General features: G+C 45.3%; 1 protein-coding gene across 1 annotated transcript in view; it reads left to right on the top strand.

Moving 5' to 3' along the window:
* The window catches only part of GPC4 (glypican 4), a 100,845-nt gene extending 78,748 nt beyond the window's left edge, over window positions 1-22,097 (top strand). The window contains exons 4-9 of the mRNA XM_081896965.1: window positions 8,362-8,527; window positions 15,890-16,020; window positions 16,529-16,675; window positions 18,131-18,267; window positions 19,559-19,734; window positions 21,337-22,097. Coding sequence (XP_081753091.1) covers window positions 8,362-8,527; window positions 15,890-16,020; window positions 16,529-16,675; window positions 18,131-18,267; window positions 19,559-19,734; window positions 21,337-21,551 — 972 coding nt within the window. The 3' untranslated portion in view covers window positions 21,552-22,097. The remainder of the gene's footprint in view (window positions 1-8,361; window positions 8,528-15,889; window positions 16,021-16,528; window positions 16,676-18,130; window positions 18,268-19,558; window positions 19,735-21,336) is intronic.
* The last annotated feature ends 506 nt before the right edge of the window (window positions 22,098-22,603 follow it).

The following is a 22,603-nucleotide window of genomic DNA, read 5'->3' as shown; positions in this document are numbered from 1 at the left end:
TTGGGTTACAAACACCTTGGGTTACAAACACTTCGGGTTACAGACTCTGCTAACCCGGAAGTAGTACCTTAAGAACTTTGCTTCAGGATGAGAACAGAAATCGCTGCAGCAGCGGGAGGCCCCATTAACTAAAGTGGTGCTTCAGGTTAAGAACAGTTTCAGGTTAAGAATGGACCTCCGGAATGAATTAGGTTTGTAACCAGAGGGACCACTGTATTTAAAATTGAGTTGTTTTGCTTTAGTTAAAGGGGTTGACTCTGGAGTAGAAGTGTTTGGTCAAGGGTTTTTTTTTTGGGGGGGGAGGAGTGTAGTGCATAGTTAAACTACGGAATGTAGTTGGTGATGACCACCACTTATATGGCTTTAAAAGAGGATACAATAAAACCATCAAGGATAAGGCTATTGGATAGCCATGGTGGCTAGTCAGAGGCAGTTGTTGACACCCATTTGTCTTGAGAGAAACTGGAGTGCACTTCTGTGGGTGATGTGAAACTGCTGAGTTAGCAGCACTGAAGTGACCACTCCAGGGCCCAAGCCTGGGCAGTGTGTATGGAGGTTCTGGGCAGGCCAGATGACAAGCCCCCCACCTCTTGGCCTGGCTGATGTGCTCCAAAGTAGAGCAGTACATTTGGCAACAGCCTGGCTGCAGGAGTTGCTAGAAGGAGGTGTACAAGGCACCACCCAACTAGGGACTCCACTCCAGATTTGTTTACAGTTTACTCCTTGGCCCTTTCCCCCCCGAAGATATTTTACAAGGCAGTTGAGGTTTAGGATCATAGTTTTCCTTTTCCTAGATGGGCTCCCTTCCCAGCTGGACAAGCTCACTTACCTCTACAGCATGAGCAGAAACCGCCTTCTTGGCTGTTGGACCCATTATTGGTCTTGTCCACTCCATCTGCCGGAGCTGTCTTTGCATGCAAAACCCTCTAACTCAATGAGGGTTTGAGACCCATCGGCTGCTCTCACCCAGCTTAGCCAGCCAGTCAAAGCCATTCCCAGGTGTGGCTGCTATCTCATGCTGACAGCTTCTAGGAGCCACAGGTGAGAGTTGAGTGCAGGGTGGGGTCCAAAGGTGGCAAACTACCCTAGAAGGAGCATGACGTGTCCCCCAACAGAGGTATTACTATATTGTCCTGAATATAAACCTCACTCCCCCCCCCCAAATTCCAGCTGTGAAAAGTTAAAGTGTGACTTATATTCAGAACTAAGTGCTACAAGCCTGCCTCCCAGCACTACCTCCCTGAAAGGGGCCGGCCGGCGCTGGCTTAGGGAGGTAGTGCCGGGAGGCAATAGTACCAGGAGATAGGCACGCAGCATGCTCAGAACCAGGCACTGGCCACCCCCCCCCCATTCATGGTGGTAGTGCCAGGAGGCGGCAGCTTATTTGTGGATGCGTCTTATATCCAGGCCAATATGGTACCTCTCCCATAACACCACATACACCCTTTGTATATCACGATTGCATGATACCATGATTCTGCACTATGATACCACGGAATCATGGTTTCATGAATCATGATATCACAGAATCGTATCACACAATCGTTATGATTTCACGCAATCATGATACCCAAGCAGGAGCATGACATGACCCCCACCAAAGGTACTACCCCTGTTCTAGCACCCTATACACCCCAGTATGCCCCATGTTATACTGGTTACCGGCAATTGCAAGGGGCAATGGGAGAGAGCTGCAGTCACACTCAGATCCTGCTTGCTGATTTCCCACAATGGGCATCTGATTGGCAACCAGAATGGTCTCCTATAGCAGACCATTCAGAACAAAATACAAATCTGCTGCTCTTGTGCTGCAAGAAGCACTCTTTGAAATGCTACTCATGTTTTAAGTTTTCTGTGCAGCCCTGCAATGTAAACCCTCTCAGGGCAGCTTACTCAGTAGAAAACAAGCACCACAGCAAAGCAATAGCAAGATAAAAGTAAAATTCAATCATGGAAAAAAGGCCTGGCAGCAATAAAATTTTGAGGTTTTGTTTTTAATAATTATAAAGCCAGTGGGGGGGGGGGATTAAAATGCTTTCATTGACTAAATTTGAAAACATAGCAAAGGAAGAAGCAGACTAGGCTCTCTGGGGAGAGAATTCCACAAATTCCTGTAAAATGCTGACTTTTCCCATTGTCTGATTTCCTTCCCTATTTCTCCCAGCCTCAAAATTCTCTCCCTGCACCCCACCCCCAACTGAATTGCCTCAGCCCCCACGAAGATGTAACATTCACAGTGTTGAATCAATCATGTTAGCAGGCCCAATTCAGATGTCACGGTGCCCACTTACCTAACTGTGTACCACGTGAATTTCTTTCAGTTTTGCAGATCTACGGGAATTATGTATAGCCAGATTTCATGGCCTTAATTTTCAGCCCACTCCCGAGGAACCTGAATTTCTTACGCAATCACCTCATTTTGCATTATTATTATTATTATTATTATTATTATTATTATTATTATTATTATTCCAAAATTCTCTGTCAAGTCTTTCAAGTGCTCCTATGCTGGTGGTGGGTCAGTTTTAATGTTGGCCAAGAGGGGAATTCAATGCAACAGCTGCACTACTGGAAATTCGTTGTGTTGAAGACTGCACAGCAACAAAGTCACCAGCAGCCAGCTTATGCGTTCTCTTGCATGGGGGAAAAACATTTTGCCAGCGGGACACATATAATGCCAAATCGCTTTAGCTTAGCGCTACATTGGATACAGCTTATTATCATTACAGTTTTGCACTTTTTAATTTATAAAAATATTTATATATTGCAGTTCATAAAAAATATATTAAAAAGCAGCTCTTCTTATTTTCACAAACAGAAAGTAGGGCATCCAATAGGAACTTTCACCATGTAAAAGCGACCTGCCGCGGGGCCTCCTTTTCCTGTGGTTTTCATATATCCACATCTAATCTGAGCGTTGTTTGAGCAGAACCTATCCATTACTACTCCAAATTTTACTTTGCCCTTTGGAGGACAGGGCTCTGGGGTCCCCCCCCCCCGAGAGGAATTGTTCTTGTTCCTGCCCTTGGGATGGTTGGGGCTATAAATTTCACTTAATTATAGGACATAGGCTAGTGGGTGCCAAGGGGGTAAATCTGAGCAGAGCCCTTTCAACTGCAGGTGAAATGTATTACAGTGGTACCTCGGGTTACATACGCTTCAGGTTACATACGCCTCAGGTTACAGACGCTTCAGGTTACAGACTCCGCTAGCCCAGAAATAGTACCTCGGGTCAAGAACCTTGCTTCAGGATGAGAACAGAAATCATGTGGCGGCAACAGGAGGCCCCATTAGCTAAAGTGGTGCTTCATGTTAAGAACAGTTTCAGGTAGATATAAGGATTTGCTTGAAAATAAAACCCCAAGGTGGTTGTCACCAATGGAAGCGAAGGCTCAGAAAAAGCTCAATATGGAGGCCAAATGGCCGAAATATTGGGAAATTCTGGAACAAGAGGGAGACAAATTAAAACTGCAGAGCTTTGAAAAACTAAAAAATAGAGTGTGAGACTGGCTTCATTATTACCAAATAATTGAAGCATATAATTTGGATAAAAAAATTGGCTTCCAGGTGGAAAAATCAAAATTGGAAACAGAACTGTTAGATCCCAAAATTAAAAACTTGTCAAGAATGTATAACTTGCTGTTGAAATGGAACACTCAGGATGAAATGGTGAAATCAGCTATGATTAAATGGGCACAAGATGTTGGACATAATATTATGATGGCTGACTGGGAACAGTTATGGACCACAGGTATGAAGTTTACGGCAAAAAAATTGGAAAAGATGGAAAGGATTTGCTGAAATAGCTAACCGAACTAGAATACAAAAAAGGGAGGTGTGAGGAGGTCAAGGAAACAAGCAAATGAAAGAGAAGTTATGGAAAGGTTTGATGTGTTTTTTACTTGTTTCTATTGTTCTGGGGTTTTTTCTGTTTCTCTTTTTTTCTTTTTCTTTTTTCTTATTGTGATGTGCTGTTTTGTTTTTGTTTAATATGGTGTTTTTATTTTTTATTTTTGTAACTTTTAAAACTTTAATAAATATTATTTTCAAAAAAAGAACAGTTTCAGTTAAGAATGGACCTCCAGAACGAATTAAGTACTTAACCCGAGGTACCACTGTAATTTGCAATATGATTTCTCTCTTGTCCTCCCACCCTGGACTGCTCTTTCCAACCAGAGTGAAGGCCTTTTTGGCTTCTTCTTTTTTAAAGTATGGGAACTTTCTCTTTCACATGTTCTCTCCCTCACCCTTCCTCATGTCTATCCCCCCAAGGCAGGGGAATTGGGCTATTATTGAACCCTTGACAGATATTAAAATCAACGGGTTTAAATTGCTGCCAAGCATGGACATTTCCTGCCTAAGCCCCGAGGGCACTAAAAAAAAGGATGTTTGGTGGGAGCAGGAATATGTAAGCCAGATCCCTCAGTGACTCAAGGTGGAGGGGAACTTGATATTTTGCAATTCATAGATTTCAGAAATATCCTCATAATGAACAACACATGGCTAAATTATATGTCGTTTAAAATTGGGGCTAAGCTGAAAAGCAGTTAGGAAGAGGGGCAGAATTTGACATTTTTGTGAGCCGTTTGTGGCAGCATCAGATGCCCCTCTTGAGTCTTGACAGCTCATTTCTGATGCTCCAAAAGAGACCCGAATTCTTCGTTTATGCAGGACCTGTGGCCTTCAGTTGACAATACAGCCACATTGCCAAATCCAATTGGCTACCTACCAACGTTGTCCTGATACGTAGCTTGACACCTGTTTAAATTTCAAGCAATGCTTTTTAAAAATTACACATCCAACCAAAGAAAAAGGGTGTGTGTGTGTGAAATGAATGTTCTTGAGTCTACTCAGAGCAAGACTAATACTGGATGTCACACAATTATGTTTTAGACACAATGTTGTTGTTAAAAAAAAAAGCTAACATGTGACAAATTGAAACAAATGGCTTTTTAAAGCCAGGCTAATGGTTCCAGAAGTAGCAAACCTCTACATGGAAGAGGAAGATGATAGTTTCTTTTATTTTCTCTTTTTTGTATTTGTTTTGGCTTCTGTCTGCCCTCCCCCCCCCAAGCCTCACTTGCTTCTTGATCCTCTTAACTGGAAATATTGGGGATTTAACTTTGGGACTCTGCATGTAGAACATGTGCCCTTATCACTGACCTATGACCTCTCCTTCCCTGCTTATTGTAGTGGCAAAGCTGTGTGTGCAAAGTTGTCCTCTGGTCCTTAACAACGGTGAGGGAGACCATTCCAAACAGTGGGACCAGTCACATCCCCACCCCACCCCAAGCCAGGCAGTGTGGACTCTTTAAAGCCAGGTGCAAATTTTTTGCAAAGATTTCCAATCCAAGGTGCCGACCAACCAGACTTTGTTTCCTGGTCACCAGACTCCTCAGTTAAGGGCTCTTAATTGTTGTGTGAGATGCAGCCAGGAGGCAGAGAAGTGTCTTGAAATTCACATGGAGAAATCTCCAGGGGATGGGTTACTCTGCTGGCAGGCAGAGCTACGGAAATCTTGAGACTTGGAGAACTGTTTGTTCCAGCCTTAAACTTGCTAACATGCAGCTCTGACATCTAAGTCTTGAAACCCTAAACTGTAGCACGGTTTTCCTTTCCAGTTAAATACAGTCCCAAAACCTTTCTGGAGGATTTATCACTGCATCGCGCGTGTGTGTGTCTTTTTGTACATGCTACCTCCTGACTCTGCAGCACATGTTGCTGAGTTGTGCTGTGCTGCTTTTCAAAGTGCCAGCGAGCCACAACCACTTCCAGCACATTCTATTCCAGGGGTAAAGAGCTTCAGTAGGCCGTGTGTGTGTGTGTGTGTGTGTGTGTGTGTGTGTGTACGAGCGCATACACACACACACATCACCTTTCTCTTTTTTTTAAAAAAATATTTATTAAAATTTCAGAAAATTACAAAAGTATAAAAAAATAAAATAAAAAATTACAAAAAACTAAAACAATAAAAAACAAATCAATTTTCCCATAACTTATCTTTCATTTGCTTGTTTCCTTGACCTCCTCACACCTCCCTTTTTTGTATTCTAGTTCAGTTAGTTAATTCAGCAAATCCTTTCCATCTTTGTTTTTATCTTATCATTTATCTTAATATATTGTAACTTTACATTCTCACCTGTTGACAACCCATTTTTACATACTCCTTTATAACATTACTTCTAAAACCACATAACTTCATTCCAGCATCCTTCTAGCATTCCTTCACACACCATCTTTCTCAGGCCTTTGAAACTCTTCCCAGGCCACACCTCTCAACAACCAGGCTTCACACACGCTCCTTCCATGTCTTTGCCTGACTAGAATTTTTCTTGCGAACCACTTAGCGGTTCAATCACAATCAAGTGAGCCAGGCAAAAAACATTCCTTTTCAACTGGGGCTTTGGTTGATTTGATTGACATCCTAGGCCCTTTTAAAATGTGTTCGGGGGCGGGGGGGGTAGGGGGTTGTTGGGTTGTTACTGCTTTTATTTTGATTATGTATTTTGTGGTTTGATATTTTGATTCTATTTTGTGAATCGCCCTGAGACCTCCGAGTATAGGGTGGTATATAAATTCAATAAGAAAGAAAGAAAGAAAGAAAGAAAGAAAGAAAGAAAGAAAGAAAGAAAGAAAGAAAGAAAGAGATATGTATAATTTGTTATATAAACAACAAAGTAAGGATAACATCTCTGATCACGCTTCTTGCTTTATCTTGGTGGAGGATAGTGAGGGGTGTGTGAGTGTGTGTGGAAATCGCCCTAATGTACAAAGGCAAAAAATCAATTTTGCCTCTCATCCAAACAAACTCTCAGGCTGCATTCAGACAGTGTTTTATTCCATTTTCCTCTCATTTCCTCACCTGATTTCCATGTTTCATGCAATCTTCCACATGACGTGAAAGCCTGTTCAGCAAATCTAATGGAAGTGTAGTGCTCATTCCCTGTGTTCTTTCCAGAGGTAAAAATCCACCTGCAGCCCTGTTAACTCAGAAAATTGCAGGAGTTTTGTGTTGTAATTTCACGAGATGAAATTTGGGGGTGGTATCCCAGCATGCAGGACGCAGGTGGCGCTGTGGGTTAAAGCCTCAGCGCCTAGGACTTGCCGATCGAAAGGTCGGCGGTTCGAATCCCTGCGGCGGGGTGCGCTCCCGCTGCTCAGTCCCAGCGCCTGCCAACCTAGCAGTTCGAAAGCACCTCCGGGTGCAAGTAGATAAATAGGGACCGCTTACCAGCGGGAAGGTAAACGGCGTTTCCGTGTGCGGCTCTGGCTCGCCAGAGCAGCTTCGTCACGCTGGCCACGTGACCCGGAAGTGTCTCCGGACAGCGCTGGCCCCTGGCCTCTTAAGTGAGATGGGCGCACAACCCCAGAGTCTGTCAAGACTGGCCCGTACGGGCAGGGGTACCTTTACCTTTACTTATCCCAGCATGCAGTTCTTTGCCACCATTTAAATTTAGCATGGCATGGTGGTGTGTTGGTCAAAAAACTACAGCTCTGTAATGGAAAAGGTAATGCCGTGTAAATGGAATGTTGGAAGTGGGGACAGAAGCGTTATCACCAGGAAAACTTAATGAAATAAGCCCCATGTCTGAATGCAGCCTCAGATCACCTCCCTGCAAAATTTCACAACAAGGAGGGTTCTTGGAACCTGCTGACAGCACCCTAGTCTGTCACTCCAGGGATTATGGGCAGGCATCCAGGTCTTGCAGAGCTTCCTTGGGCTCCCCGCATCATCTGCACTGCATGCACCCAGGTCCAGGCTACCATTGGTGAGATTCCCAGGGGCTCCCAGAGATGACAAATAGGATTACAGTGGTACCTCTAGTTACGAACTTAATTTGTTCCGGAGGTCCACTCTTAACCTGAAACTGTTCTTAACCCGAGGCACACTTTCGCTAATGGGGCCTCTTGCTGCTGCTGCTGCTGCTGCTGCCGCTGCACCACCAGCACACAATTTCCGTTCTCATCCTGGGGCAAAGTTCTCAACTCGGGGTAACTCTTCCAGGTTAGCGGAGTTTGTAACCTGAATCGTTTGTAACCTAAGGCATTTGTAACTTGATGTACCACTGTACTCCTTCCCTCCTCCAGCTGCTTTTCTTCATGGCAAGGCGCAGGGGAGACTAGTGTGGCCCCGTCCATGGGCTAGTGAAGGAGCAGCTGGTCCTGCTGTTGCTTTCCTTGTCCCACTCTGTTCCTTTTTCCTTTTGTGCTGTGTCTGTTAGATACTGAGTCTGCTGTATCTTTTGGTATCAGTGCTTAGAAAATAGTAGGCACTTTATAAATGTTAAAGACAAAATAGTTCTGTCTGTGGTTCTCCTCCTGGCCCCTCCACCCATGCTTTTATTTTTGTTCTCTGCAAAGGTCAACCCCACACCGCAGGGGGCCCAAGCCTTGCTGAAGATGATGTACTGTCCGTTCTGCCAAGGCCTAGTTGCTGTCAAGCCGTGTTACAACTACTGTTTCAATGTCATGAGGGGCTGCCTCGCCAACCAAGGCGAGCTGGACACGGAGTGGAATAACTTCATAGGTGAGTGGCTCTTGTTTGTTCAGTTTATTTAAACCAGACGATGGAGAATTAACAAAATGAAACAAACCCCTGTGTGATTTAATTAATTATTTAGAAAAGTGTATATAGACTGCTTAATAAAAGCAGAACAACATGGCTGGCATAAATTGATAAGATGTTGCCCAAGAATAGGGATCCCAGGAAGGTTGTCAGTTGGGGAAAGAACAAGAGATAGGTTAATAAATAAGGTTAAGGTACAAAGAAGTCAGACTCCTCTAGATTTACACCAAACCACCACAATTAAGACTTGTTGCTTAGTTCTTTAGCTAGCTTTTTAACTAGTAATGGACCCAAATATAAGCATTTTGAAGCATAGAAGTTTACACTTACTTTTTGACACTGAAGGTGTTGAAAGTCCTTATGTGTTAGTTCAGTGTGCTGTGTCACCTGGGGTGCCTTGAAGGATGGTCAGGGATGCTGCAGACAAGAGGGGCTGCAGCGGAGGACTCCCAAGGAGAGGGGAGGAGGCTGAGGGAACACACCACAAGGGAGTGTGTTCAAAAAGGGGTGAGGGGCTGCTGGCTCTGCAGGCAAGGGGGGACATAACTGGGCTCCTCAGGTTCAGAGCATGTTTTCCCTACTAGGCACCTGAGCCCCCAGGGGAGTTGCAGAAACAATGTAGTTGGTCAAGGGAGCTGTAGACTCAAAAAGATTGAAAAGCTCAGTATTTGTGGATCTCCCCCCCCCCCCATATAATTTAATTTAATTATTTTTCTCTTGGTTTCCACCACTCCCCTTACCTTTTAAGAGCCATGCTGTATAAAGTGTGATATCGCAACTGGCTGAATTTTCTGACAGCATTTTACTGAACAGCTCTAAGCACTGTATCCAAAACAATATAAAGTAATGATCCACAATACTTAAAAGGCCAATGTCCAACAAGACTAAGGTTCCTTATCCCTTCTTTAGGCCTTTTGACTATTTTTAGTTCCATTGGGATGTAACTGAAATTTTCTGCTCCAGGCATCTAAATAGCTGGCCCTGTTATCAGTGGAGCAGGGAGAGGACTTCTGAGCCTTCTGGGAAATCCACCCTAAGCAGCTCAGGGATTACAATTCCCAGGGTCCTTTGGGGAAACCCTGAGAACAGGGGTGGACAAATGTGTCAATTTGGTTTCCCCCGCTTTCTAACTTTTCTAGTATAAATTCATTTTGCTACTCTCCCACATCAGTCTGGATCTCTCTTTTTAAAAGTCCTTGTGAAAATTCACCAGCATTTTAGTTCAGTGGACGCTCGGGTTGTGAACCTGATCTGTGTGGGATGCACGTTCGCAACCCGCAGCGGTGCATCTGCGCATGTGCAAAGCACGATTTAGCCCTTCTGCTCATGCACGACCACCGAAACCCGGAAGTAACCCGTTCCGGTACTTCCGGGTTTGGGCGGTCCATAACCCCCCCAAAAAAATGCAACCTGAAGCGTCTGTAATCCAAGGTATGGATGTACTTGTTTATCCTAAGGGACACATTTTTGTGTGCAATTTTTCCTTATACATTGCATTGTTTTATGTTTCTGTTCTTATTATCATTGTTCCTCTTATCATTAGGATCATCATTAAATGTGTTGCCTGCTCTTCATCCAGGGCAGATTGCAAACATTTAAATTTTGTTGTTGGAAACAGTTAAAACCATTTACAGTCACAGAAACAGAGCCAGTCCTGTTGTTTTTCCACTAATACATGCAGATGTGTCTGAATGTGTGTTTGCTTGTTTGTTTTATAACCAGATATACACATTTTCACGGGATGTGGGTGGCGCTGTGGGTTAAACCACAGAGCCTAGGGCTTGCCGATCAGAAGATCAAATCCCTGTGATGGGGTGAGCTCCCATTGCTCGGTCCCTGCTCCTGCCAACCTAGCAGCTTGAAAGCACATCAAAGTGCAGGTAGATAAATAGGAAGTTAAACAACGTTTCCGTGCGCGGCTCTGGTTCGCCAGAAGTGGCTTAGTCATGCTGGCCACATGACCCGGAAAAACTGTCTGTGGACAAATGTTGGCTCCCTCGGCCAGTAAAGCGAGATGAACTCTGCAACCCCAGAGTCAGTCACGACTTGACCTAATGGTCAGGGGTCCCTTTACCTTTACCTTTACACATTTTTACACACTGTTTTTGGTCAGAGAGCTGCACTGCAAAATGCGAAGTACTGTACACATTTTGTTAGGTAGTTGCATATTGGTAAAAAGTAGAGGTTCATGTTAAAAGGTGATCTGAACTGAATTTCTCACCCCACCCCATCATTCCCGGAGAACTTGGTAGTGGAGATGACAAGGCTTGCAGATGCTGTAGCAGGAACTTCTTCCAGGTAGCCAAGGCACAGTTACACTCTAGCAATGGCCCTTTTCATGGGCTAAAAACCTTTCTAGATTCCCTTGCCAGGCTGTTCTAGCCATGGCTCCGGATGATTTTCCCTCCCTCCCTCCCTCCCTCCCTCCCTCCCTCCCTCCCTCCCTCCCTCCCTCTGTGTGTGCAGGGGTGTTATTTGGCATAGAGGCCTGATATCCCTTCCTCTTGGGGCTTGTTACAGAGGCTTGCCTTGTCCTGCACCTCTGCACCGAGCCTTCAGAAGCCCAGTTTCACCAGAGAGGATGTGAGCACACTAGCTAATTCATCCAAGACCATAACCAGAAGAGCTCAGGGCTGAAAAGAGTTGCAGCAAAAAAGTGCAGAATGTTTCAAAGGAGAAGGGCTGAGTGCCAGGAAGCTCGACAAAGGAGGACAGTCTGCTAATTGTAGGGGCCTCTGCACCACTCACAATGGCTCAAGAGGCAAAGCTCCTAGTGAGGAGGGAAGGCAGGAGCACTGGCAAAACAAGAGAGCCAGTGTCGTGTAGTGGTTAGAGTGCCTGCCAGGACCTGAGGGTCTTCGGTTCAAATTCCCACTGGGTGGCTTTGGGCCAGTCGCTGCTTCACAGGGCTGTTGTTATGGGGAGGAGTGTCAGGAGCCAGTCAGGACCAGGTCAGAATGAAAAACACTGGTGTCAGTGAAGTTAACTCTTTATTGAAAAAAACCAAAACAGTGCAGGCCTAGCAACTCTTCCCAGTAGGGGCAGTTACAGGGACTGAAGGAGAGATTCCCTGGCTTCTTCACCAGCCTGCTTCCTCTCTGCCTCTTTGCCGCCCTCCTCTGCAGCCTCTGCTTCTGTCTCAATGTTTTCCTGCTCTCTGCCCCAGCCTCTTCCTGCTCACTAAACCCTGTTGCCTCTTCAGCTTATGACACCTTCTCCTCCCAGCCTGGTCCCTCGTCTCCCTCTGACCATTTATCATCATCCAGTCCCCTGGCTCTGAGTCTTCTTCCCTTGAGGGTTCCCTTGGGGGTTCCCCAGCTGGTGCCTCCCACGCACTCCTCTGCACCCAGCCTGTCCATGGCACTCAGCCATTGAGAGCTTGTAGGCAGATGTTGCTGGTCAGAGCCAATGAAACTGAGTCAACAGACAAACATTCTGACTTGCTGCTAGAAGGCAGCTTCCACTGCTCAGGTGTTCAGCAAATGCCTGATGAAACAGGTGGAGGGATGAGTTAATTCACCACCTTGTGGAAGAGAGTCTATAGCTCTGGTGCCACAGCCAAGAATGTCCTGCCTCCAAGTCACAGCAGACCAGTCTTCATAAAGCCACCTGTCCCATCATTGCATCCCCAGATGTTGCCAGGGCTGCCTGCCCCTGAACATTGTCCATGCAAGCTGGAGGTTTGTGGGGGTGTTGCACTGCAACAACATCTGGGGATGACCCAAGGCTGAGGAAGGCTGCCTTAAAAGGAATCCAGCAGGTTCCAGGTCTTAATTGTAGGGGGAGGGGAGGGAATGTACACATGAGAGGAGGCATTTCCCCCACCCCCAGGTAAACAAGCATGCTGCTCTTACTGCTGTTCCAAACCATTATCAGCTTTGCCCTGGGGCACCTTGCTTCCTCCTCTACCCAGCCTCCGCCCACCTCCTCAGTTGTGTAATTCTAAAGCCCTCTTGTCCTGAACCACAGCCCAATGCTGTTGAGGGGGGGAGGGGGATTTACCATTCATCAGGATTTGTTGGCAGGCAAGATCTTAGCGGGAGCAAGGATGTAGTCATTCCCATGCACCTTTAACACATCTCCCTCGCTAAATCCTTGCATTTAAAAAGTGAAAACTTCACCCTCCTTCAAAAATGCCATCTGTCTCCCACCTGATTCATTATGGGTGGGGGTTGCAATAAAATGTATTTCTTCTTGGCCCATCCCTTTCAGCCCCCTGCCAGCACAGAAAGAGTTTCCATCTGTAGCCTTCCTCTGAGAGCAGAAGTGTGCTTATCTCTGAATGCTTTGCGCTGGCAACTTGGATTGCTCCTCTCTCTCTCTCTCTCTCTCTCTCTCTCTCTCTCTCTCTCTCTCTCTCTCTCCCTCCCTCCCTCCCTCCCTCCCTCCCTCCCTCCTGTCCTCTCCTCTGCCCCCACCCCCACTCTCCCCTCCCAGCCTGAATAAGGATGAGATGCCTGAGTGGTGATTTGTGTGCTGCCATGACAATTGCAGGTCACAAAGGCCCCGATTCAGGAATGCTCTACTTAGCCACGACAAAGACACCACATAACCCAGAGATCCATTCTTTCTTCTCTTCTTCTGCCCCCACCCACACCCAAGCCTCTCTTTCAAATTTATTGATTATTTTGAAAAACCAACCAACAAGAATACTACTTTTTTGTGTGTATCTTTTTTACAGTGTCTGTCTATCTATCATCTTTCTATCTCTATCTATATCTATCTATCATCTATCTATCTATCTATCTATCTATCTATCTATCTATCTATCATCATCTATCATCTATCTATCTATCTATATCTATCATCTATCTATCTATCATCTATCATCTATCTATCTATCTATCTATCTATCTATCATCTATCATCTATCATCTATCTATCTATCTATCATCTATCTATCTATCTATCTATCTATCTATCTATCATCTATCTATCTATCATCTATCTATCTATCATCTATCTATCTATATCTATCATCTATCTATCTATCTATCTATCTATCTATCTATCATCTATCTATATCTATCATCTATCATCTATCTATCATCTATCTATCATCTATCTATTTATCATCTATCTATATCTATCATCTATCATCTATCATCTATCTATCTATCATCTATCTATCATCTATCTATCTATCATCTATCTATCTATCTATCTATCATCTATCCATTTTGCTGTCACATCAAAAGCCATTTCCCCCTCTTCACCCCCAGTACAATGAGGGATATTCATGGGAGCAGTCATTGCTCAGAAAGGCTGAAAGCTGAGTGTTATGGGAGCCGACTGCAGTTCCATCTCAGGCTATGCCTTGCCCAGCTGTCCCATCCCTTGCTCTGCATTTACTGAAGTTCTTTGGTCGGTCCATTTGCCCTTCCTGGGTGGGCAGCTTTGCAGGTGGGCACTGCATCTCCCCATGCACTGGTCTATTGCTGGCCAGATCGAACGCCTGCTGCCAAATTGGCCAATAGCGGCAGGTGGAGGGGGGAGTCAGTGACATGCGCCATTGCTTACTTCAGTGCCCATGGCCAAACTTTTCACATCTGCAACCAATAAAGTTGTGGCATTATTTGATACCAAAAATCCAATAAGCTGTGTGGTGTCTGGTTATTTGCAGCTTCGGGAATAGGGTTGTCACAGGGCCTCGCCATGCAAACATGGAGTGAGGATGAGCATGGTTTGCATTGGTGCTTAGCAGGCACTCATGGGTAATGCAGAAGGTCTGTGCCTTGGAAGGGAGTGGCTGCCTCTTCCCTTGCAAATATCCGTTTTTCACAAGCCTTTCTGAAATCACCAAGATGGGATTTGGCATAGGGGCCACTTCATTTGGCCTGCGGCTACAAAGAGTCTTCTTTCAGCTTTAGGAGCAGTTGTGGCACGGCAAATTCAGATGTGCAAGGTCCCTTCATGATAGTCACAGGCTTGTCCACAAACACTTTCCTAAGATTATACAAATACCTTACAACTATGCAGCAATACTCACTGCCTGCATGGCCTTTCTGCTAGATCTACTTGTGTTCATTGCATGTACACAGGTAAATGATTTGGAGTGCTCCAATATCTTATTTTGGAGTGACTTAAGAAGTTCCAATGTGCTTAAAAGGGCTTGCACACCACTTTCTTGAAACAGAAGCACCTTGTGTCCCCAGTGTTCTCAAATGCTTCTTGGAGCATACAAAACAGCTCTTCTTTAGAGTTCTTCCCACGCCCCTTCTCCAGAGTGATCCTGGGAGTCAATCCTCAGTGTCTGATAGGCTCCAATCAGCACAAGGTGTGAGAAGACTCCGTGGCTAGAAAGCTTTCCTTCCATGCTGATTGGGTGGCTGCAGGGTGCTGGAGACAGGAGCCCTGCTGCAAGGATAGAAATGGGTCTTCAACCACTACACCTCTACTTGGGATCACAAGAACAGCCTGGCTGCTGGATCAGGTCCATTTAGTCCAACACCCTGAGGCTGGCCAGATGGCACTTTTGGAAGCCTGGAAGCAGAACTTGAGCACTATCCCTGAATTTTGCTCCTCAGCAACCAGTATTCAGAGCCATAAAACACTCAGTTTCCTTAATGTTCCTCGGCTGATTCCTGCCACCAATAAGCTAACAATGTAAATATATACAAGGGATGGAAGGCCTTCAGTGGAGAGGGTGTGTGCATGGGTGTTCTGATTTTTTTATATATATAAAAAGAAATGAAACAGGAAAACTTGAAATGCAGCATGAATAAACAAGGCAGATGGTATTATTTATTTTAGACAATCTGCTCTGATTGCAAAATTTCAGGGGAGGGTGCAGTTTGAAGAGCCTGGAATCTCTCCCTCCCCCTGGGGCTTAGAAGGCAAATGGGGAGGGGGAGGCAAGCAGGAAGCCCATATGGGAACTGGTGTGAGGAAGTGGAAAGCTGGGCGAAAAGCAGACGTCTAGCTGCCTTCCTTGGTTTCTGAAACGATGGGATGCCTACCTCGAGAATGTTCCAGATTTCGACGTTGTTTACTCTCCTTGTTTCATCAGCATGAGCAGGAGAGGTGCTGTTGGGAAGCTGGTGTGGTGGGGGGGCAGCATAATAGATTGTAACTGGGTATCCAGTGGCTCACAAATTGCCATTCCCTGCCCCCTCGCTAGCAAACCTGTAATGTGAAAAAGCTTAGCAAGACCAGCAGAGTAAGCAGGCCTTTCGGTAGTTTTGTGACATCAGTGGCCAACATGGTCATGCTGGCTGGGATTGCAATGCTGTCCAAAACACCTGGAGGGTATTCGGGTGGGGAAGATTGACACATTGCATCTGCCACAAACCTCCACCCCACTGTTCCTGTATTCTGCCTCAGATTCCATGCTCATGGTGGCGGAGAGGCTGGAGGGCCCTTTCAACATTGAATCCGTCATGGACCCGATTGATGTGAAGATCTCTGATGCCATAATGAACATGCAGGAGAACAGCATGCAGGTCTCCCAAAAGGTATGGTGAGGGCATTTTGCATTTGGAGAGAGAGAGAAAGAGAGAGAAACTCATCTTAATGAAACCAAGGTTTCCAAGCCACGAGGCGCCATGACCTCACTATAATTATGAATTACTTTTTAATTATTTATTTTTCATCTCTTGACTTTTTTTAAAAAAAATGTAAGTACATTAGTTTGGTTGGATTGCATAATTTGAGTTGTCAAATTACCTGGATTTTTTTTTTAAATGGGGGAATGAATGTTTGTTTTTTAAGGCAGGAGTAGAAACTGAAAGCTCAAGGGATAAAGTTGTCTACTTTTCAAGGTTTAACCATCCCTATAAAGAGTCAGGATGCTGAGCTGGTCAGCTAGCAGTTGCTGTGCTAAATCAGAAAACATCTGTATTGCAGTCTAGCATGTTAACTTCAAACTACTGGCACAATGGCTGCAAGAAGTGAGCAGGAGGTAAGAACAAAGATGCACAAAATCAAACTTCTGATACTGTTATGTGTCTCCCATCGGTTTAGGTTTTCCAAGGGTGTGGGCAGCCCAAGACACTTGCGCAGAGCCGGACGTCTCGCTCCATTTCAGAAAGCAGCTTCAGTGCCCGTTTCAGACCCTACAACCCAGAGGAGAGGCCGACCACAGCAGCTGGCACCAGCTTAGATAGGCTGGTGGGTATACAGAGATCTGTGGTGTGTGGTTCAACATGACTAGGAATGGGGGTCTTCTCTCCCCTGCATAGAGCAGCGCTGCCGAGCTGGTGGCCCACATGCCTGAAGGCTCATTGTTGTTATTATTTATTACATTTCTACACCACCAGTCATCAGTGGGTCACAGGGCGGTTTACAGTATAAAACCTCAGTGGTACTAGACTTAGTAACGAACAAAACAACACCCCACACACACTTTGCCTGGTAGAAGAGGAATGTTTTTGCCTGACGCCAAAATATATGTAATGAAGGCACCAGAGGAGCCTCCCTGGGGAGAGCATGCCACAAACAAGGAGCCAACACAGAAAAGGCCTGTTCTTGTGTTGCTGCTCACTGGACCTCTCATGGAGGAGGCACACAAAGAAGACTGCAGTCCTGAGCCCTGATCTGGCCTAACAAGCCTTTTCGGCTGGCCTGTCAATGGCTTCAGCAGCAGCACTGAACAAAGCGTCGCTGACATTGATTGGATCAAAATACAATGCTCTGAAAAAATGAAGGAGCTCTTCAGTCTGTTTCAAAGTTTCCCATGGAGCAGCAGGCACCAGAGGCTGTAAAAGAGGCTGCTTTTAAGAAACGTTTTCTCTTCAGTCCCTGTTTGTGGGCTTTCTAGGAGCATCTGGTTGACGGCTAGGAGGCTTGGTCCTGCTCTAGATGGACCTTGCGTCTGATCCGCTTTTCTCACAGTGGCCACTCAGATGACTTTGGAAAGCTGAGCAAAACAGCAACTCTCCTCCTTTCAGTTCCCAGCTATTGGTATTCAGAGGACACTGCTTACGGCTGTGGAGGCAGAACATAGCTTCATGGCTGGTAACCGTGGGTAGCCTTATCCTTCACAGATTTCTCTAATCCTCTTTTTAAAGCCATCCAAGCTGGGTGCCCTTTTGGCAGCACAAAAGCTGTTTGCCTGCCAACTTCGTTAAGAGACCCCAAGTTCCAGCGCTGTGAGAGGGAATGGGAATAGCTCAGTGTGGTGCAGTGGTTAAGAGGGGTAGTCTCGTAATCTGGGGAACCGGGTTCGCATCTCTGCTCCTCCACATGCAGCTGCTTGGTGACCTTGGGCCAGTCACACTTCTCTGAGGTCTCTCAGCCCCACTCACCTCACAGAGTGTTTGTTGTGGGTGAGGAAGGAGCCGCTTTGAGACTCCTTCGGGTAGTGATAAAGTGGGATATCACATCCAAACTCTTCTTCTTCTTCTCCTCAATGGTAGAGCATCTTCTCTGCATGCAGAAGGCCCCAGACTCCCCAGGTAGGGCTGGGGGGACAACGACTCCAGCCAGGAACCCTGGAGAGCCACTGCCTGTCAGTGCAGACAATGCTGAACTAGATGGATCAGTGGCATAAGCCAGCTTCTTTTTTCTGGGGTTGTTTTGCTGAGCAAAAGAAGAGTAACTTTGATGATACTCTTTGACCAACAGGTGACAGATGTGAAGGAAAGGCTCAAGCAAGCCAAGAAATTCTGGTCCTCCCTTCCCAGCAATATCTGTAGCAATGAGAAGATGGCTGCTGACAGCATGAATGAAGAAGAGTGCTGGAACGGAAGTGACAAAAGCAGGTTTGGAAGAAGCCCAATTCCTCCTTTCATAGAATCATGGAATTGTAGGGTTGGAAGGGACCACAAGGGTCATCTAGTCCAACCACCTGACAATGCAGGGATCATAGCTGCATAATCCCTGGCAGGTGGCCATCCAATCTCTCTTTAAAAACTTCAAATGAAACCTCAAACCTTTCAAGGTAGTCTGTTCCATTGTCAAGCAGCTCATACCCTCCGAATGTTCTTCCTAATGTTTAGCTGGAATCTCCTTTCTTTTAATTGGAATGCATTGGTTCAGGATTCAGATTCCAGACAGGAACCCTGTGTTAGGTAGGTGTGTTAGTCTGGTGGAAAAATAAAATAACAGAATGCCTCATTCTCACATAAAACTAAGCCGTGGCTTGCTAACAAACCATGAGTTGTCCCAGAGGAGATTAAACAAGCTGTGATATGTGTTTCCAAAACTCAGTTCATTTCCCAGCTGCACTTTCCTCATGCCTTTGTGGCTTGGTGAGCATTCGGAGTGGCCAAATGAACCATGGTTAATGCCAGTGTAATGCCAAACCATAGTTTAAAAATCTAAGAACTTGCAAACCTACAACAAACCATGGCTTCAGATCATGGTTTGCTGGCAGTAAGCACACCATAGTTCAGTGGCTGGGCAGCGTTCACACATAGTTTAAACCATGGTTTAATATACCATGGTTCAATAAATGCTGCATTAGCATTTGTGTGAACCTGGCCAAAGAGGCTAACAACCTTTCATTGGCATTTGGTTGGCCTGCTGGACTAGATGAGCTGTTGGCCTGATCTAGAACCCTCTTCAGATGCTTGAACTGCGATCCTGAGTTACAGGTGTGTGTGTCGCTGGATAGATAGATAGATAGTAGATAGGTAGATAAACACAGAGTTTGTGGGACAGTGGTGGTGGTGAGTTGTAAGCAGTGAGGTTAAAAATACAAAAAAAATATAGGCAACTGTAGTTGCAGTAATAACAGTGGCCAACAGTTGCTAATGATGACTCATTCAACCTGGCATTGGAAAGTTATTAATGCATGTAGGGCAGCTGAAGTTTCCAGGTATGACTGGAGATGCCCCCTGTGGAAACACTACCGGTTAGTATAGACAACATTGAGCTTGGTGGACAAATGGTCTAACTTTGCATAAGGCAACTTCCTATGTTCTTGAGCAGACAAGAGGGGTGTGAAGACAACGTCACCTCTCCCACTGTCTGTTCCATTCATCCCTCATCATGACCATTGCTGACAGTTGACTGAGTGGCCTCTGATGGAGTGAATGCTGTTTCTCACAGGTATGTCTACGCAGTGACAGCAAACGGCTTAGCCAACCAGGCGACCAATCCTGAAGTGCAAGTTGACACCTTGAAGCCAGACATGGTGATTCGCCGGCAAATCATGGCTCTCCGCGTGATGACCAATAAGATGAAGAATGCCTACAACGGGAATGATGTTGACTTCATTGATATAAGTAAGTGCAGATGAGTTTTCCCAAGGCAAGGAGAGAGAACCTTAGGCTTGCCAGATATTGCTGGATTCCAGCACCCATCATTCCAGACAACTGACCACGCTGATGGGAGCTGGAGGCCATCGACTTTTGGAGAATGCCAGGCTCCTGGCCATATATCTAGAGCTTATTGCAGTTCTAGGATGCCTGGGGGGGTCTGTTTCTGCAAAATGGAAGGGTGCATAGGATTCTTCTGCATTCCTCTGATTTTCCCAGAGATCTGACTGGGTGCTGGAAGTGTGGAAAGAATTTACCAATTTTGTTGTTGCTTAGTCGTTTAGTCGTGTCCAACTCTTTGTGACCCCCTTCTTGCAGTCCATGAGACTCTGAAGAGTCTCCTCCAGCACCATAATTCAAAAGCATCCATTCTTTGGCGATCAGCCTTCTTTATGGTTCAGCTCTCACTTCCATACATCACTACTGGGAAAACCATAGCTTTTACTATACGGACCTTTGTTGGCAAGGTGATGTCTCTGCTTTTTAAGATTTACCAATTTACCATGTGGCAAAATGATGCGAGCCTGACTAGTGGTAGAATGCCGAGCATGAGAGTGATCACTTGGTGAACAGCCTTTCATTCTGCAGATAGATCACTTGGGCGTTGGAGGCAACTGGAAGCAAGTTCCATAAACTTGGGCCACAGAGCTCCTTGCAGATATGAGCCATACATTCAGGTCCTGGGGGACCACTAACAGTGACTCCCCGGAAGGCCTCAGTGATCAGTCAGGGATATAATGAATCAAATTGTTAAGAATCTTGTAACAGAATACAAAAAGCTTATTTGGCAGCCTGGGTAGACTTTTGAGCCCTGGAGTTAGGTGCCAGCAAGAGTCTGTCCCCATCAACAGTCTAGCCGCAGTGTTTTGCACCTGCTGGAGCACCGATCCAGGCTCAAAGGTGAATTGCAATTTTTGAGTCTGGAGTTGATGGGCTTCCTTAACAAAAAGAGTGGGGAGGTGCTGGCCCAGTCTGGATGACGTTTGCCCTGCACTGCATAGGTTGAACTTTAAAACTTTCAATTTCCAAAAAAGAGAGGGTGTTAAAAAGTTGTAGTAAGGCTTAGGAATTGAAAAGATATTTTGATTAAATAAACATAATTTGGTGTTGCTTGGTAAGTAAAATGTGTGTAGAATTGCATAGAAATCATTAAAAATGATTGCCAAGTACTTGCAGTTATATATTAATATATATTTTTATTATTGTTGTTGTTTACCATTATCTGACATTTTCAAAAGGCAATATTAAAATTCTTTGGTTTTCCTAAAGCAGTTTATGTGCCTCACAAAAATAGTAGCAGATTCAAATTCCTCATACCCCAAAACGTATTTTTAAATACCCCCTGACTGAAGAAATTTGCAAAAATTATATCCCCACCATCTACAATAACACACCCTGAATTGCACTTGTTGTTTGCAGCTGACCCCTGTCCAATTTTTGCCTCTTTGGTGAGGAGTTGGTAGATGGGTTTTGCTCCCTGTTCAGGCTCCTCCAAACTCATAATATGGTGAATCTGAATAGAATGCTAGAATTGTAGAGCTAAACAAACTGTCTGTGCAATTCTTCCAGGTGATGAAAGTAGCGGAGAAGGCAGTGGAAGTGGCTGTGACATGCAGCAGTGCTCTTCCGAATTTGTGTTCAACGCAACAGAAGTCAAACAGAACACCAACAAAATGGACAAGAATGCCAGCCCCAGCAGTGCCTCCCCCAGGGTGGCCTCCTTAGAAGCACCTCTCCTCTTCAGCACCCTCTTTTTCCTGGCCGTGCAGAGACAGTGGAGATAACTGTGCCACTCCTTTCTTTCTTTTACTCTTTGAGGGTGGAAAATGACTGCTATTAAAACGAAACAGGCACCCGAATAGGCACCCGATTTCACTTTTGTACCATCTAGTGACTGGGGGGGGCAGGGAGGAGGGGTGTGTGATTTGTAAGTTAATGGACAGCAGTGTACAGTTTTTACCATGTTGCCGCTGGGTTTCATGAGTTTTTCCAAGATCTATCTCTTCTCTCTCTCTCTCTCTCTCTCTCTCTCTCTCTCAATTTTTGGGAAGGGGAAGATGAACGTGAGGATTTGGACCAGTTAGTCTGACCTGTTGACTGAGAAACCACAATAGATGTGGTGAACTAAGTTGTATATACAGGCCTGTAGGTAGCGTTGCTTTTGTGTTGTTGTTTTTGTTGTTTTTAAATAGCCCATTTCTCTCTTGCCTCGCCACAACCCCTTTCCTTTTATTTTATTTTAGCCTGTTCCCTGCAAAACAAATGGCTGAACCAGAGTCCTATCTTGGCATGTATCAAGGATGATATCTCTCCCCTCCCTCAAAAAAACACCAAAACACACACACACACACAAACCCAACCCACATGAAATTATCTGTACAGAAGCAAAAGGTTTTTTTATAAAAAAAATCATCATATTTCATGGGCAGTGAAAGAAGCTGTCTCTCAAGCAAACAGACACTTCTTTGTATAATGTTGAGTTCCCACATGTATCCATTACGCTCAGATGCCTTACCTAGGAGAGGAAAGGGGCTAATTTCTTTGTGGGGTGTTCCAGTCTTTAGAACAGAATGTGAATGGTTAGCTTTTGCACACCTTGTTCCCAGCTGTGGAAAGCAAATCATCATCTCCGCCAGCCCTTCCCCAAGAAATTACCCAGGTGCATTTATGGCAGTGGTTCCCAGCTGGTGTTCCGCAGGCCCCCAACTACCATAAGAGATACCAAAATTTTCAAAAGTAGGAGGTCCATGGGTTGGCTTTTGAAAATGGGGGGGAGGTCTGCAGCTAATTGTGAACCATTGATATATGGGGTTCTGCCCCTCCCCCAGCTTAGAAG

The sequence above is a fragment of the Podarcis melisellensis genome, assembly GCF_964234715.1.
Source record: "Podarcis melisellensis genome assembly, chromosome: Z".
NCBI classification, from domain to species: Eukaryota; Metazoa; Chordata; class Lepidosauria; order Squamata; family Lacertidae; genus Podarcis; species Podarcis melisellensis.
Note: the sequence above shows the minus strand (reverse complement) of the source record. Positions and strands in the feature narration are given on the sequence as shown.